This window comes from Phalaenopsis equestris, unplaced genomic scaffold, assembly GCF_001263595.1.
Source record: "Phalaenopsis equestris unplaced genomic scaffold, ASM126359v1 Scaffold000240, whole genome shotgun sequence".
Lineage (NCBI taxonomy): Eukaryota > Viridiplantae > Streptophyta > Magnoliopsida > Asparagales > Orchidaceae > Phalaenopsis > Phalaenopsis equestris.
In genome coordinates, this window is record NW_018164682.1 from 209,493 (window position 1) to 226,952 (window position 17,460).

A 17,460-nucleotide genomic window follows, 5' to 3' on the forward strand; every position below is an offset into this window, starting at 1 on the left:
AAAGTTTAATCAAAGGCCACTAATCCAATAAGATATAAAGCTACTGCAAACCATGTACAACCAAAGCACAAATTGGCTCAACTGTACAAAACTTTGGGCGTATTTGGTGCAACTGCAGATGTTTCAAAAAATAGTTGTGAGGCTACATCTAGGATGAATTGGTGTGAGAAAGCAGTTGTTGGTGAAATAGTATGTCTGTTTGGATGGATATGTTGTGTTGCAGGTATTTCTGAGAAAAAAGATTGCAATGACCTTATGTACATGTGTTTTAGTTGCGAGTTCCCAGTTTCAGAAACAATTCAAATAGAACTATAGAAAAAAATTACAGAAGTTTACAAAGAAGTCGAATGTCCATTATTATATTACATCAAGAATGATACATCACTTAACACAAAATAACACAAAAAAATTAAAAGTATAATAACGCCAAGTAACGTTATTATAACATATCTTAATGTCCAAGCAATCAAGTATGTTGGTGGATTTCATTCCAAAGCTTCTTTCTATACATGATCATTATTAGAATTGAATTCCCACAGTCATCAGCCCATAAGCCGCAATCGTCATGTGATCTATTTCCAAGACACCTATAAAATTTTCTCCCATAATTAACTAGTCATCGTAAAGTAAATACGCAATATTGCATACCACAGTCGCAATACATAACTTTAGATACAGTAGGATCAATTGGATTGGATTGGGATGACAAAAAGAAGACTATCGATGCTTCAGATGAGCGTTGGAAGGAAAAATTGGAGATGAAGTTAATTCTTTAATTACTCTTTCCAATATATTGCTTAGAATGTGCAGATCAATATAAATATTATTTTCATTTCAATGAAATGTATGCTATCCCTAACCCAAAAAAAATTAAAATTTGTGGCATTGATCCTGATCTTGAGTAGAAGCTTGATTTGATGTTTGGTGGAGTCGTCACCATCGGTGAGCATGCAAGGGTTCTTGGTCAGGAAGCCCCTAATTTATGTACTTATGAAATTCCTAAATAAAGTGATAGTTCAAATGAGCGCACTAGATACGGTCATACCAAGCGTCAATATTCTATTGAATCTGTTTTAGGGAAAAAGAAGAAAACAAATAATCTTTTCTAAGAGAGCATATTTCTCAACTAGTTACAACATGTTCAAATAAGTCTTATGAGTCAAGTTCATCACGCGAACCTCCTATGTTTGATGTCATCAAGACCCTTGAGTGATCTTTGAAGTTTATGATGACTTCCCACTATTTATAATCCAAGCTGCTAAAAGACCCTACTACAAGAGATATGTTAAGTCAATTGCAGCTGAATGAAGGGTTCATTACCTTAGATTTTCTTATGAAAACTGTCAAGGTCGAGTCTTTCTAATAGGATAAGGGTTATAAATTTATTGTTATTTGTGATTTTTGAACATTCATATTTATTTTGTTCAAATTTTATGTCTTTTTTTGTAATTGTTGGACATTTTTAGTGCGTATAATTTCCCGTGCAATGTTTGCTTACCATGCCATTTGAGATTATTGTTTCATCTTATGTGATTTCCTATATTTTTAGTTGAGTTTTTGTTTGTGCACCACAGTTATGGATGACAACATACAATAGCTTTACAAAAATCTATACTCATTGTTGTATGTATAATTAATAAGTATTATGAAAGATGCATTTGTAAGACTCCTTCAATGACATCAATATATATTGGAGATAAATAGATTAAGGAGCTATTTGTAAGAAATATGAGAAGTTGTGATAAGAGATGTGTTAGGGATTACACTTTATATATTATCACATAATAAGTCATTAATAACATCTTTTGAGCACTTTCAACATTCATTTGAAATAACCATTAGATAATTTAACAACAATTTAGATGCTATTGTTAGGTTGGCATTTGCTAAAGTGAAGCCTCTAGGGCATACTTCTCAGAGTACACCTACCGAGATATCATATAACCATCACTATATGCCCTACTTCAAGCTAAACTCGTACACATGAAATTCTATAGTTTTTTTAGTTGCATGAATGTGCTTAAAAAATTTATTTGTAGTATGAGATTATATTGGGGCAATTGATGAAACATATGTTGATGCATGTGTTCCTAAAAGGTGAGAACCTGACTTACATCATAAGCTGTGGTTTGTCGACACAATGTTACGACGATGTATGACTTCAATATGTTTTTTATACTTGTCATGTCCAGATGGAAAAAAATTGTGTATGATAGCCACATATTCAAAATTATAACACACTTGATAATTTAATTTTCCTATGCTACATCTAGGTACTTCTTAATTGCACATGTAAGAGGTATCTCTTTAAAAGTATATTTAAATGTATCTATTTTGCGTAATTCAACAGGAAACTGTTATCTTGTGAATGTCGGGTAACCCATGCAGCTGGGCTCCCTATCCTTAAACAAAATATCACATCTTCGATTTTGGAAGTAGTCAAGTGGTTCGTAGTAGGAATGAAATGTTTAAAAAATGACATTCCTCATTACGTAGTGTTTTTTATAGGGATTTTAGTATTTGGAAAAATAAATGAGTTATTTTAAGGGACTTGCCTGTGTATTCATTTAATAAACAAGTCAAAATAGTGGCAATGACAACACATAATCATATATGACAATATTATTCAAAGTATGATATTGAATTTAGTAGTTTGGATGCAGATCACACATGTTTCACATGAGACTTATAAATGCAAAGTTAAACAGTCAATAATGGACATCGCAGATGTTGAGGATCGGCCGACTCTGGATGATGAATGTGTTGATATTATGATCCAGCTAAGGGAAAAGATTACTAATGCTTTAGTTGATGAGTGAAACATTTAGGGCCGGTTATGTCTGGTGCATACCTTAAACATTCATTTTCTTTGAGGGTATATCTTCGGTCTTTATGTAATTTAATACTTTGTGGAATTCAACGAACTATTAAATACTATGCAGTTTGGCTTGATTATGAATTGCTTTAATGATTCATATGATTTTAGGAGTTCTTTTGGATGGACTTTCTATTGCTTTGATTTACCACATATACGAGTTTGGTATTAAACGCTTAAAGGACCAAGATCTCCTTCTTCCAGGGTCCTCTACCTTCTAATAATGACAGATTATTTATTTCTTTTTGTCGATTCTATGCCCATAATTTTTTTATTAACTTTTTCATTCTATCATTGGTATTCAAACAGTTCAATTTTTATTTTTATTTTGTAATTTTAACATTTTTATGTATAAAATTGTAGCATGAAAGGGTTATTTTGTGCGACTCCTCAATGTACATATTGCATAATTTCAAAAAATAAAAATATTGTAATACAAGAGTTTATTTGGCCGGTATTGTGTTTTGGGTTTAGGGTTTAGTTAGTCTCATTTATTTTTTAGTTGATTTCTGTCACATTCTCTATCAGTTTTCTCGTGAAAATTTTGTATTATATTATGGTAGTCTTCTTTTTTGAAATGTATTGTAGGTTAATTTATTAATTCTACTTTCTTTAGACAAAAATTACAGAAAAAACAAGCACAACATCTCTCCCATGTAGCAGATTAAACCATCTTATCTTGATTTCACATTGCAACTCACTATTGAAAAAAGATTACATCAAAATATGCGAAAAAAGTTGTAAAAATTTTGCAACATAAGCCCATCTTCTAACCCTAAACTAAAAAAAAAGAAGTTTAAAATTTTGATTAAATTCCACAATTCAAAGTCAATATAAAGAGATAAAGAATCTGCCATCAAATCATCAAAACAAGATAGAGAACTCATAAAAAGGGGGATTTTGGTTGCCTTAGATCACTTTAGGACAAACTCATATATATAAAAAATCATAGCAACGTAAAAGTCTTCTAGAAAAACCTAGGGTCATATGAATCATCATAAGCCTCCATATAAAATAATTGATTCCAAGTCCAATTTCAAAACTTGGAATAAAATTTATAAAGAATAGATAGACACGAAAATTGCTAAATTAATTGCAAACACCACTAACAACCTAAATATTTATTGGGTGGTATGGTATGTATGTATATGCCACTCATTAATATTAGCTAAACAAAGGCAAGCTTCCATGCTATCAAATTACAATAACCAACACTAACCCCAAAGATCAAAGCTTCCAACGCAATGTACTATAAATCCACTTTATTAACACATCACATAGTGCCAAATTGCATGACATTCACATACATGAACCTCAGCACCCTTTGTTTAAATATCATGACCAATCTTCATTTGCTCATCTTGTAAGAAACATTATATGCCATAATAGCATAATAAAAGCAAAATTCATAAGAGGAAAATCAAAACTAAGGCTTGCAATCACTCAATTGCCACTATTTAGGGATAGAGAAGAAGGTTCACCAAGGACACTTGATTTTTTTAATCCTAAAGAAATAAAATTTAAGGATGTCGATGACTCATCCAAGCCAACCACATATAAATTGCTAAGCAATATCAACAACAAAACAAAGTAGAGGCCAATGCACAGTAAACAATAAACAAGATGGCATAACAATTACTAACAAGGAAAGTCGTCAATACTCTTTGGCGAATACGACCTATCTTAAAAAGAAACAAAAAACAATATTGAAAATCATGCTCAAGAAAATTTGAACCATATACACCGGAACTTTAAATAAACAGGGACAAAATATATGACAAAAACCCAGAAACCATGCTAAAAAATCTGCATATTCCACATAACATCAAAAAAAAATAAGAGTTGTCTCATAAGACCCTAAACTCCCAACAATTAGAAAGAAGACTAGAGAATGCTACACAGAAAATAAAAAATTTAATATTTCTGCATACCACATAACAGAAAAGAGCTGCCCCCACATAACAGAAGAGGAAGAAATTGACAAATCTATAAACCCTAATTAAACACACCCGAACATGCAGACGGAAAATAGACAAGTTTCATTATACCTCAAATGAAGAACACACTCGAACGAGAAGAAAGAAAAAAGAACCAAATCGGAAAAACCCGAGAGATCTGCAAGAGACTACGGTCTGCAGAAGTACAGCTGAGAGATTCGAGAGAAAAAGGAAGTGAAATCGCAGAACAAACCCAGTGAAAGATGGTCACAGAACGCTAAAAGCAGGCAACCACGTTGCAGAAAAAGCCAGATGAATACCACCGCAAACTCCATCATGGCAGCAGGAAAAAGCACCGTGGCTAAAACGCTGCCCCAGACAGAGCCTTCATCTAAAAGGCATGGTATGTGCATTGTATTTTTAAGAATGATATTGTTAGCCACCCAATGGCAGCAACCCGGCTCACTATCCATAAGAAGAAATTGGGGGGTTGGTTGGCAACAAATGCCAGCCTAAACTTATTTTTTAAGTTTTTTTACAGCTTCGCCATCTGTCTGTAGAATGGGTGTGAAACTCTTCAACAATACAAAAACTCGGATTTTACAGATATAGGACAAATCTGGAGGGTTTCAGACATTCAGGTAACAAACTGCAGCAGGCCCAACTAAGCAAAAAATCTAGATAGAAAAATCAATTCACTGAACTGGAAGAAAATATACACCAAAGTAATAAACTTAGAGTTTAAGCAAAGGAAAAAATATGAAATAATTGCAAAATATTAATTAAAACTAGCAAACATGTGCTTTGCATAAGCCAAGAATACCACCAGCCATAGATTTACAAGTATGAACAAAATTTTTAAGCAAGCTTGAAGGTTTTATCATTAAAAAAACAATGTGCTCTAAAACTAGAAACAATAGACTCCTTTCAATTTTCCAAATAAATTAAACAAGTTTTTTTCTTGATCAAGTGTTTAGAATGCATTTGGAATATCAAAGTTAATACAGAACAAATTGAATGGAAAAAACTAATTTTAAACCCCCACCAAGAGACGGATGAATACCATATATCAAACTCTAAAAAAACACCCCACAAGTTTTAAGTTCCACGACTGTTGTAGTTGGTCATTTCTATAGACTGCTAGTGATTTACGGTAGCAACAAATTTGGGAAGTACAGATCCTGGCTTATTGTGCCAAATCAAAAACTTCCGATAATCTTTCCTACTCTACCGATCTAAACAACTACAAAATTTTATCAAAAATAAAAACAAACTAAATGATTAAAAAACTCGAGAAAATCTTTTGCTCTTCACCCTTTTAAGAAGTTATACCTTTATCCAAAATTTTCATTCAACACAATCCAAAATACAGATGATTAAAGCCATGCAAATTGGAATTCATAGCATAAGAAATTCTTTTAAGCTACAGTTGTCTATCAAAAACCTACTTGTAGCAAAAGCCATGCCTTTGTTCTTTACCTACTTTCAACATGCTAGAGCCTTGAAAAAAAGTAAGAAATGAAATTATCCATTACAAGACAACATTTGCAGCCACATAAAAACAAAAAAGATATCTCTCAAAGGGCACATTGTAGCCATTCACTTAAGGTCAAACTTAAAAAAAGTATTGTAAAAATAAGTAAATATTAAGAAAATGTACTATTGCTAAACTTGGTGACAGTGAAAACATATCCATGACTGACCTTCAGCCATAACTTGAGTAATTATCTCATCTTTCTCTTTCAGGAGAGCAGCTGCATCGCTTCTTTTGTTTTGTTCTCTTCTTAATGCATCCTTCTCTCTAGTAAGGGAGTAGACCTGAAATTGTTGCAAAATCTCTTGACAGTTACCAAATAAAACTGGGCTGAATCATTTTCTAGCATTCTAAATACTCTTAGAAAATGTGATCAAAACAATTCCAAGAAGAAATTGTTAAACGATGATTGAAAAAAAATACTAAAAATTGAGCAATTTAGCCTTCCAAATCACTCTCTCTAGTATTATTCTTGTAAGTGCAAAATTCTAGTATTTTTTCAATGATACTCCATTGAAAGATAGTGAAAAGCTAGACAAATTTGTGTAACTAAAGCTATTTTAACAAACGGCTGTAGAAGTAAAGAATAATGGTAATCAGAAGGTTAATTTCCAGCACGGCATGGTGCCAATGCTGTGCAAGGATGGAACCATGAAACTACATAAAACATGAGGGTTCACCCCGTGGATACTCTAAATAACAAGTGCAACCTAGCAGAGCATTATAAAGTTTGGCTGAGCTTGTTGAATCGAGCAGGTTTAGACTTAACCTTTTAACAAAGATGGTGTAAATAAAATTTTCTCCATCTTATTGAGGAGTAAGAAGTGAACTTGTAGTTGCAACTCCAAGTTAGTGAAACCTGAATCCATGGATGGCGTGCGCATTAAATGTAACCCGATTGGGGTTGAACCATGTAAAAATTTCATTGTGCAATATCTTTATAGCTTAGCTTCTAATTTTTGCATTATTTACTTAATCCACTTGCTTGAAATTGAACGTCATTGTGGTGGAAGCTTATAGTGAGCATTCAAGTTTACTAGCGCATTCATGTGTTTGAATTTAAGCACTTCAGTAACTTTGGGGTTAGGAATTATTTGGGTTAGCTTGTGTAATTGAGTAAATCATTAACATTGAGCCTAATAGTCATAACTCACTCACTAGCTTCATAAACAGATTACAACTTAGTTAACCAGTGCGGTGTCAAACTTCTAGAATTTGATTAATTAATTACAAGTGTGTATTTCGTTTTAAATTATATTGTGACAAATGTTTGTCTGCTCATTTATATTAACTCTCTCATTGTGTACATCATTCCTTTTACATGTGTATATTTATCTAAGTAATTACTTTGTGTAATTATTTGATAAAATGCATTGCTTCTATTAGTGTTTTAATTGTGAGTGTTTGAATTTGTAGATTTCAATAGAAGTCCAAAATGCTCCACTATGCACCCGTTCATCCCCCCAGTGGTGTTCCCTTACAATCAAAACTAAAATTGATGTAAATTGAAGAGGAACAATATAAGCAATTCCAAACAAAAAATATGTAAGAGGAAAAATAAGCAACAATAACCTTTCTCTCCAGAGCGGCAACTCTTTGATGATATTCATCACGAAGAGCATCAATATCTGCCTCTGCTGATTTTCTCTGCAGATAAAGTAAAATAGTTATTTCTATAAGTTCTACTGCTAGTTCTACTGCTTTGCAGTGCTAACAAAAAACTGGCATGACAAACTGAAATGCAATCATACTGAGAGTAAAAACATGTTCACTCAAGCTATTACAACTTAAAATATATTTCATGTTTCAAAACCAATTTTCAAAATGATTTTAAAGCCTTGGAAGACATACCCCCTTTTGGCATCTTACAACACAACAAATAAGCATAATTGTGTTAAAAGGGCTTCTATATGCTAAAAACCTACGATTTTACTTGTTGGCATTCTAAGAAATGAAGTTAGTTTTAATATTTGTTTTGATGCAAATATTAATGAAAAGTTAATCGAATCCTGAAAAATATAACAGAGAGTGTCTAATGACAAGAACAAAGAAAAACATAAACAACTACACAGCAGATTGTATCAGCCAAATTTCAAGCAGGTTTAGAAAGTAATGACCACAAAAAACTTTTTTCAGAGAAGGGGCTAAAAATAGAGCATAAATTCAAGTAAATACCTTCAACTCTTCAACCGCAGACTTCAACATCTCATTTTCATTCATAAGTTTGGCAATTTCATCAGCTTTGGCCTAATACAAAATTTAAATAGAAGGTGATAAGTTGCAACATATAATACATTGGCATGGCATCAAATAAAACAGAAAAGAAATGTAATGGCATTGCTGCAGATTGAATGTCTCAAACCCTCTGAAAGACAGGTTTCTATAAGTTTCCATCATTTTTTTTCAATCAACTAAAACTTAAATTAGAAAAATGAATAGTCAAGGAAAGATGCTACAGAAAAAATAGGAATATTATTACCTTAGTACTAGTTCTAACATGATGGCAACTCTGAAAAACAGCATGGCATCTGACTATATGCAGGGATGCTGGATGCACTTAGAAGGTAAAAGGACTAGAGAAGAGCCTTATTAAACATATTCCTGAATAAATGACATTCACAAAACAGTCACTAAATTGTTTGAGCTAGATTATTTTGCATAGATTGTTTGAAAACGAAAAAAGAAAAAAAAAACACACTTCATATTGAGACACATGGAGCCAAGAATTGTATTTCATGCACTTCGTGTTAAACTGCGAAATCTGATTCTAGAAACCAAATTCAAGCCTTTTCTTATGTGTTTCTGATAGGATCCCTGATCCTAATCAAGAAATTCAAGCAAATCCTATCTCCCAAAGAAGTAAGAAAAAAAAAACAAGATACAAGATGGGGAATTCATTCATTCATCTCATGCTCTCATCCTCCCTAAAAGGCCATATTTGAAGAGTACAATGCCTGCCTTAAGCTAGTTGCTCTACTGATTAGCTACATTCAACTAAGCATCATCTTAATATCCTAAGTGCAACATTATGTTGTGTAATCACAATATTACTCCCCTCACAACAGCCTTGTCATCAAATTTCAATCTCTCCAATAGATCCAATGAAAGTGATGGCTATCAATTCAACCAAAATCTTTCAAGTGTATTTGTTATGTCTGCTAAAGCAACAATAAAGTCACAGAACCAACGTTGACCAATCTTGATCCATGATTTAAAGGAATCAATAATGGAGGCTTGTACATATAACTTATCATCAATGGCCATATCAATCCTTTGAGCATCCAGAGTAGTGCACAAAACTTATCAAGGGCGCTAGTCCTTGAAGTGGTATTAAGCTAAGTCATGTCTTCTTTGGCATTTTTGTGAAGGATATTAGAAGAAATCCATCAAAACTTTTCCTCAGAATGAAACGCCGTCGAAGCATCGTTAATGTTCTTCATGATTCGAATTGCACTTTCAATTCAAGACATTTTTTAAGATTTGTTAATTGCAAGCTAATTTCTTTCAATACAATCAAGTAAGATGCTACATAGCGATTCAACTTACCTATAGTCTTCCAACTTAGCGATGCAACAAAATTCTTAATTAACCAATTTTCAACCTCAATTAAAAAAAATTATCCCATTGTTGTCATTGCCAAGTCCCAAGCCTCAACTACAAAAAATAAAGGGTAGTCAACATTCAGTGTAAAACTCTTGTCGAAAAAATCATGACATGAATCTTTTGAATTGTAGTGTAAATGCCCTAGCATCCCCTGAAAACTACACATATGAATTGAATAAAGTGAAAAGTGTGGAAGGGTCAATGCACTGACGCCCGACTGCAATGTTAAATAAGCAAATGTTCTCGTATTATGGACAGATTCGGGCAAAGAAGTTAGTCTATGAAACTAATATTAGGATAAGATATTGGAATATAAATACTTTCATAGGTAAATTAATGGAATTTAAAAAAAGTATGATTCATAAGAAGATAAATATCTTATGCATTCAAGATAAGAAGATTGATATCTTAGATTTTACACATTGGTATTCATATAGCAGTCGTACTAGAAATGATTAAAATGTAATTATAGATAAGAGTTTGAAAGATACTGTTGTAAAAATTAATAGAATTGGAGATAGAATTAGAGCTCTAAAGATTATTATTGAGACTAAGAATCATAAGTGTTTATGTTCCACAAGTAGGCTTAGATATATGTTCAAAAGAAAAATTTTGAAATGACCTAAAAAATTAATACAAATAATACCTCTTAAAAAAGAAATATTTATTTGAGAAAATTTAAATGAACATGTTGGTAAAGTAGTAGAAGATTTTAGAATATTTATGGTGGTTACAGTTTTAGATTGATTAAAGACTAAGGTAGCATCATATTGGATTTTGCTTTAGCCTATGATTTTTACTTTTGTTAATATTTTATTTAAGAAAAGAGATGAGCATATTATTACTTATAAGAATAGATTTAATAAAACACAAATTGATTATTTTTTTAGGAGAAAAAGAGATCGCAGAGAATGAAAAGATTACAAGATCATTCAAAGTTAAAATTTTAGTACTCAAAATTGATTATTCATTTTGGATTTTGAGATGAAAAGTTGGAAAATAAAATATATAATGAAAAATTATCATAGAATTAGATGAAGGGCACTTAAAAGATACAAATAAAAATATTTTTATGAGCAAATATAAGATTTTAATATTTAGAATGTTCATGAAAAAACTAATTTTATGTGGGATAAAGTAACAAGCACTATTAAACAAGTGACAAAAGATAAACATAGAGAATTCAAAAGAAAATTTTTTATAAATAAAAATAATCGGGGTTAAATAATAATATGCATGAAAAGATAAAGTATAAGAAGTTTTATTAAGGAAAATTGATTTAAATATAAAACATAAGAGAAATGAGAACAATATAAAGTAGCCAGTAGGAAGTCTAAGAGAACTATTTGTCAAAATTTTGAGAAAAATAGGCTGAATTTTGAATAGGCTCTATTCATTTTCTCTTCGCTTTCATTCCATTAAATAATAATCTTACAATCTATTTTAGGTACAAAATATTCTGCATAATCTATTTTAGGTAACCTAATAATATATATTCCTAATCTAAATATTCAGCTACAAGGGAAATAAATCAGAATAAAGATATTGAAAATAAGATATTGAAAATAAGAAAGCTTCTAATTATAAAAAACTCTTAATTTAGCTGTCTGATTTTCATCCCTCCTGATTGACATCCCCACTCAAATTGATGTCGACTTATCATGAAGCGTCAATTTGCCAACATAAACCTTTGTCGGGACCAAAAATCCTCAATTCTTGAGTGTCGAAACCGAAAGTGTCGAAGCTGAGAATGCCGAAGCCTGAGAGTGTCGAAGCCATGAATGTCGAAGCCTAAGATCTATGGTTTGTCGAAGTCGAAGCCATCGATTTAGGAAGGAGTATCGAAGCCGATGTTGAAGCGGCCGAAGCGGACGAAGCAAAGCGTAAGAAGCAGTCGAAGATGTCGTAGAAGCAGTGATGGCTAGCGAAGGAGATTTGAAGCAAACGAAGCAAACGAAGCAAACGAAGCGAACGAGATCGGAGATTGCGGATGAGACTTGAATCGCAAATGAGATAACCGATTGCGGACGAGACAACAAATGGACAGGATCGCAAATCGCAGACGGAACTAGACGCGGGAGATGGAAGAAGCAGTTGAAGAAGGTCGAAGCAGGCAAAAAAAGAAGAGAAGAAGAGAGATGTTATGACGCAGGGACATGAATAGAGGTGAAATTGTTTTTTTCCATCGATGCCAACAGCAAAATGTGCAATTTCTTAAATAGAAAATACGGTTGGCGCTACTTGGTATCCAATGAAAATAAAGATAGAAGTTATGATCAGAGGTTTCTTGGAGTGGATGCAAGGGGGTTGAACTTGGTTGTCAAATTTAGTTGATTCTGAAAAAATTAACAAAAATTTCAAGATCAGGATGTCGTTAGGCTGCTTCTTGAAGGCTTTGATATGGTGAAACAAAGCTGTGATATGTTAGGTGGAGACCAGTGTAAAAACTTTGGTGGTGTGAAATGAGACGCCCTCATGGTGATGGAGAACGGAGAAGTAATAATGAAAAGTACAGCACAATATTGGAGCGAATGAAATCACAATAGAGACGTGAATTCACTGCAACTTGGTGGCACAATCAAAGGAGGACTAGGAAGGGCATCAAGGGATTCTGAGAAGATTAGATTTGGACTCTTAAGTAATTTTTCACAAGATCACATGACAAAATGAGTAATGAATTTCAATGACTGCTGACTTGGATAAATAAACTGCAATAGAGCACAATGATATGATCATCAATCCTCATTGAGCAATTTGAGCTTGCTCAAACACCCAAATGAAAGAAGAATATACAGAATAGATTGAAGAAAGATAATTCACTTATTCATCTCATGCTATCATCCTCTTCAAAAGGAGTATTGATAGAGTACAATGCCTGTCTTACGCCAAGTAATGCCTGTCTTACGCCAAGTTCACTACTAATTAATCGCATTTAAGTACTAAGAATCATCATGATATCCTCATTACAATATTATGTTGTAGAATCACAACAATTTCATGTAGAAAATATTAGCTCTAAGATGAAAAGAACTGATATATTTGTAGTGAAGGAAATTCAGGATTTTGACTAGAAAAAGTGGCATAAAAAGAATAATGAGAAAAAGCTGTTCCAACTATACATGTATTTGAATCCTTAAAAGAAAAAATATGCTTTTTACAATGCACATATAAGATTGAATATTCTAATCCCTACCCATGTCAAGTTCAGATGGAAGTATTACTCCCTTTTAGTTTAAAAATTTAATATTTTTATGGTAAATAAACATATTAAAAATTTAATATTTTTAGTTCAGATATTAGCAAAGTATGGTCAGCGTTGAGGCAACTCAGAGTGAAATAAAAAAAGGTAAAAACCTCAATATAAAGAAATGCATTCAACAGCACATATTGTTCTAATTGTATCACACTATTTTAAATTTTCCTTTGAAGATCAATTCCAACTTACACTGGTTTTCTGGAGAAAATAGTAATGGCACATTGAAAAAACAACAATATTAATTTGATTATCTTTCTCCTGAACATATCTATGCAGTGCATGCATATTATATTCATTCACCCCAGTAAGTTCATTCAGGGAAAATAACTTCACAGCTAAGTAATGAAGTTGTTTCAAACCTAAATAAATGGTGAAAAAAATCATTTCCTGAGCTATAGAAAAACGATTAGTACACTTAGTAGGCAGACTGCAGGATATAAGAAATGCTCCATTTTCAGGAGTAGTCCACATAATTATTTATAGCGGCTTTTGAAATAAATTTATAAGTGTGTGTGTGTATTTGTGTCTATATATTTTTGGGTGTCTATATATTTGTGTGGGCGTGCCTATATATATCTCTATGTATATATGTGTATATATCTATCTCTATGTATATGTATACACACACACACATATATACATAAACATATCCCGAACCATCCCTTCTGCGCAGCTTCGCCCCGACCTCTTCTGTTCGTCGTTTTTGCCCTCAGCCCGACTTGGCAGGGCTTCTCCTTGTTGTTGTGATGGAGTTTACTTCTTCTTCGGTGAAACCTGGCAAAACCTCCTTTGCCCACGTGGTGGGTAATCCTCAGGGGTAGACGGTGGTTGTCTTCCCCTCAAGTTATAAGGAGTATCGTGATGATACAGGTGATTGTTCCTTTATTAAGAATGCAAGCAGGAAAAGTGAGAAGGCAACAGCAACACTCTTTTTCTCAGAGTCAGAAATTTCAACCCTGACTGACAAATTCAAATTTGCTCTCATTGGAAAATTTCTATGGGGGCACTTTTCAATGGGAACACCCACCTATGGAAGTTATCAGGAAAAGTTTTGATGATCTCAAATTAGAAGGAAAGTGGAAGGTTAAGCTCATGGATGGAAGGCGTGTATTGAGTCAGTTAACTGTGTCTAAAGACTACACTCGGATTTTCTCCAAAAAATATCTTAACATTGCTGGTAAACCAATGAAGTTACTCAAGTGGTCCCTGAATTTTGACCCCAATCATGAATCTCCTACTGTACCGGTATGGTTTAGTCTACCTGGTCTCAAGCTTCACTTTTTTCATCATCATTTTTCATCATCATGTTTTTTACTCTATTTGTGTCATACTTGGGGACCCTATGAAGCTACATCTACCCACTTTCAACCTTACCAGACCTTCTATGGCAAGAATACTTGTGGAAAGAGATATTATTTTACCTGATGTTACTGAAGTCTGGTTGGGCACAACTCATAATGGATATTGGCAACAAATTGTCATAGAGCATAGAACTCCTTATTGTTCTCATTGTAAGATGTTTGAACATACTCTTGATAAATATCATAAGATTCATCCTAATTTGAAATATAAAGATCAAGTGAATAATGATGGATTTAAGGATATATTTGTTCCACCTGGAGAGAAAACTACCACAGGACATGATTTGGTGTCTAATTCTATTGCCCATGTGGACCCTCCCCTTGAAAATATTGTTTATGCGATTAATGAGAAGTTGGATGGCCCTGCTGAGCAACATACACTTTCAATCCCAATTGAAAATAGTACTGAAGAACCCCTACCCACACGGACTGATAATCAGGAGAATCTTGCAGCTCACCATCTTCAGGAAATATCAGGGGTAGAGGCGACAACTCTTACCTCGCATACATGTGAACCTCTTGTGGGCACAACTGTTGGCAATCTTTCTACTGCAGCACTACCATCTCATCCGAATGAGCAACAATCTTCGGATGAGGAATGACAGGTCTACACTTCCATGAGGAAGAAGATGAATGAAGATCTACTTGAGCTAAGCATCTAATAGATGATGCTTTGATTACTTCGGGCAATGGTACGCATCTCACCAATTTATTAGATGGTTCCCTTCCGAAAACTAGAGGCAGAGGCAGAACTAAATTGGGTCGACCCAATTGATCTTATTTGTACCATCTTCTTTAGGGTTTTTTAATTTTTCTTTTTTATTTTTTTGTGTGATGTACCGTATGGGTTGGGTGCTTATTTGGGCCCACTCATACAACCTATTTGTACCTTTTTCTCTTTAATATAATTGCCCTTGGGCTTTTTAAAAAAAAAAATGTATGTATGTATGTACGTATGTATGTAGATGTATGTAGGTATGTATGTAGGTATGTATATATATATATATATATACGTATGTATGTAGATGTATGTAGGTATGTATGTAGGTATGTATATATATATATATATATACGTATGTATGTAGATGTATGTAGGTATATATATAGGTATGTATATATATATATATATGTATGTATATATATATATATATATATATATATATATACATATAGAACTCGCATGACTGGTTCCAAGCACTCAACTTCTAGTTGCAAAGGCTAAGGACCAACATGTAGAAGGCTCAAAAATGAGTTCCTATAGGATCGAACAGCCTTAGGTGAACCCTTTGTGACTCGATTACTTGAGAACGCCGCAATTCATGCACTCCCTGCACCACACACGACTTTGACTTGAATCGACTCGCCCGTCGGCGAACTCGTCTGGACGACCCCAGATGACAAAACGGACCGCGTCAACGCGTCCGGAATGTCGACTTTAGCTAGAAAGGACACCCACATTGTTATGGTTTCGCGCGCGAGCGACTAGCACGGATATCGATGCACTTTTTTTATTTAACGTGGCACGGGTTCGAGCTCAGCTCAAGTGCAATTCGGGCTGGACTCAGGCTTAACACAGGCTAAACGATTTCAGATTTCAAATTTCAATTTTCAAATGAATCATATAATCAGCCTTAATGAAATTCAATTAAGAGTTATTATATGCCAAATAAAACTCCCCTGCCTAAGGAAATCATTAATTTCCCCGCCAATGTTGTGCGTAACGGCTCTTTCTCTAGCAGGTTATTTCTTTCTCGCTGACGAGAGCTTCGGCTGGCTGCTTCTCACTCGAACGAAATCCTCCGCTCGCTCCCGCTCGTCTCCTTCCTTAGCAGCGAACGAAATCCCCGCTCGCTCCTGCTCATCTCCCTCGCTCGACAGGACTTCCTTCCAGCGATCCTTCTGCGCCAAAGACCCCCCGCGGCATCGAACAAGGCCTCCCGCTCGACCCCGTCTCCTCTCTTCCTCCACCGATCGAAGCACCAGAGGGCCTCGCTCGACTCCCCCCACCGACCAAAACTTCTGCTCGCCTCCCTCTTCCTCTACCGATCCCGACTTCCTCCTCTGCAACACCCCTAGCCGCCGCTCCTGCTCGCCTGCTCGCTCCCTTCACCGATTGAAACGCCTGCTTCGCCCTCCGCTGCACCGAAGCCGCTTGACAAACCCCAGCTAATCCCTTCCAGTTTTGCCTCTCCTCTCTCCGTGGAGACCGCTCGACCCCAGTCCCGCTCGCCTTTGCCTGTTTCGACCGAAACCTCGCTCGGCTCAGCTCGTCTCCTCTTCACTGCGCCGAAGCTCAGTTCCTCGACAAATTCGTCCTCCCTATTCTCGACAAATCTTGCTCGCCTTCTCTCTTCTCCGCACCAGGACCTATTTCGCCTTTCCCGCTCGGCTGGTCTCCACTTCACAGCGCCAAAGACCCCTGCCTTCCGCTCAGTCCTTTTGCTCGATCAAAACCCCAGCTGCCCGCTTCTTCTTCTCTCGATCGTCTTCTTCTTTCGATCGTCCAAGCTGCAGGATTCCGAAGACTGCTTCTCTATCGTCAACAAACGGTTTCCAATTCTAAGATTCTCAAAACAGGTTTCAATGATTTATCTTGCTTCTTTTATTCCCCCAACATTGCTAATCGATTTTATTATTCATGATAGTTATTCTAAGAGGCTTATGATTAGCTCAAAATCTCCATTCACTTTATGATTACTAGCATGCGATGAGTAATTTCACATCCCGTAAATGTATTCATATTTAATGAATTGGACCCACGGTTCAATGCATGGAATTTTCGAAATCTGTCATGGGATGGTCATGTGGTACTTGGGTATTGAAATCTTTCCCAAGTAAATTTGTTCTCTCCTGATCTTGATAGACTTCTGTTAAATTTAATCGTGAAATATTTT

At 34.6% G+C, this 17,460-nt stretch overlaps 1 protein-coding gene across 5 annotated transcripts in view; it reads right to left on the bottom strand.

The window, feature by feature from the left end:
* The window catches only part of LOC110024004 (golgin candidate 5), a 51,660-nt gene that overhangs the window by 23,861 nt on the left and 10,339 nt on the right, over positions 1-17,460 (bottom strand). For all 5 annotated transcript variants that reach the window (XM_020723708.1, XM_020723707.1, XM_020723705.1 and 2 more), the window contains 3 exons: positions 8,522-8,593; positions 7,919-7,993; positions 6,516-6,630 (listed from right to left, as the gene is read on the bottom strand). In XM_020723708.1, the coding sequence (XP_020579367.1) occupies positions 6,516-6,630; positions 7,919-7,993; positions 8,522-8,593 (262 nt within the window). The remainder of the gene's footprint in view (positions 1-6,515; positions 6,631-7,918; positions 7,994-8,521; positions 8,594-17,460) is intronic.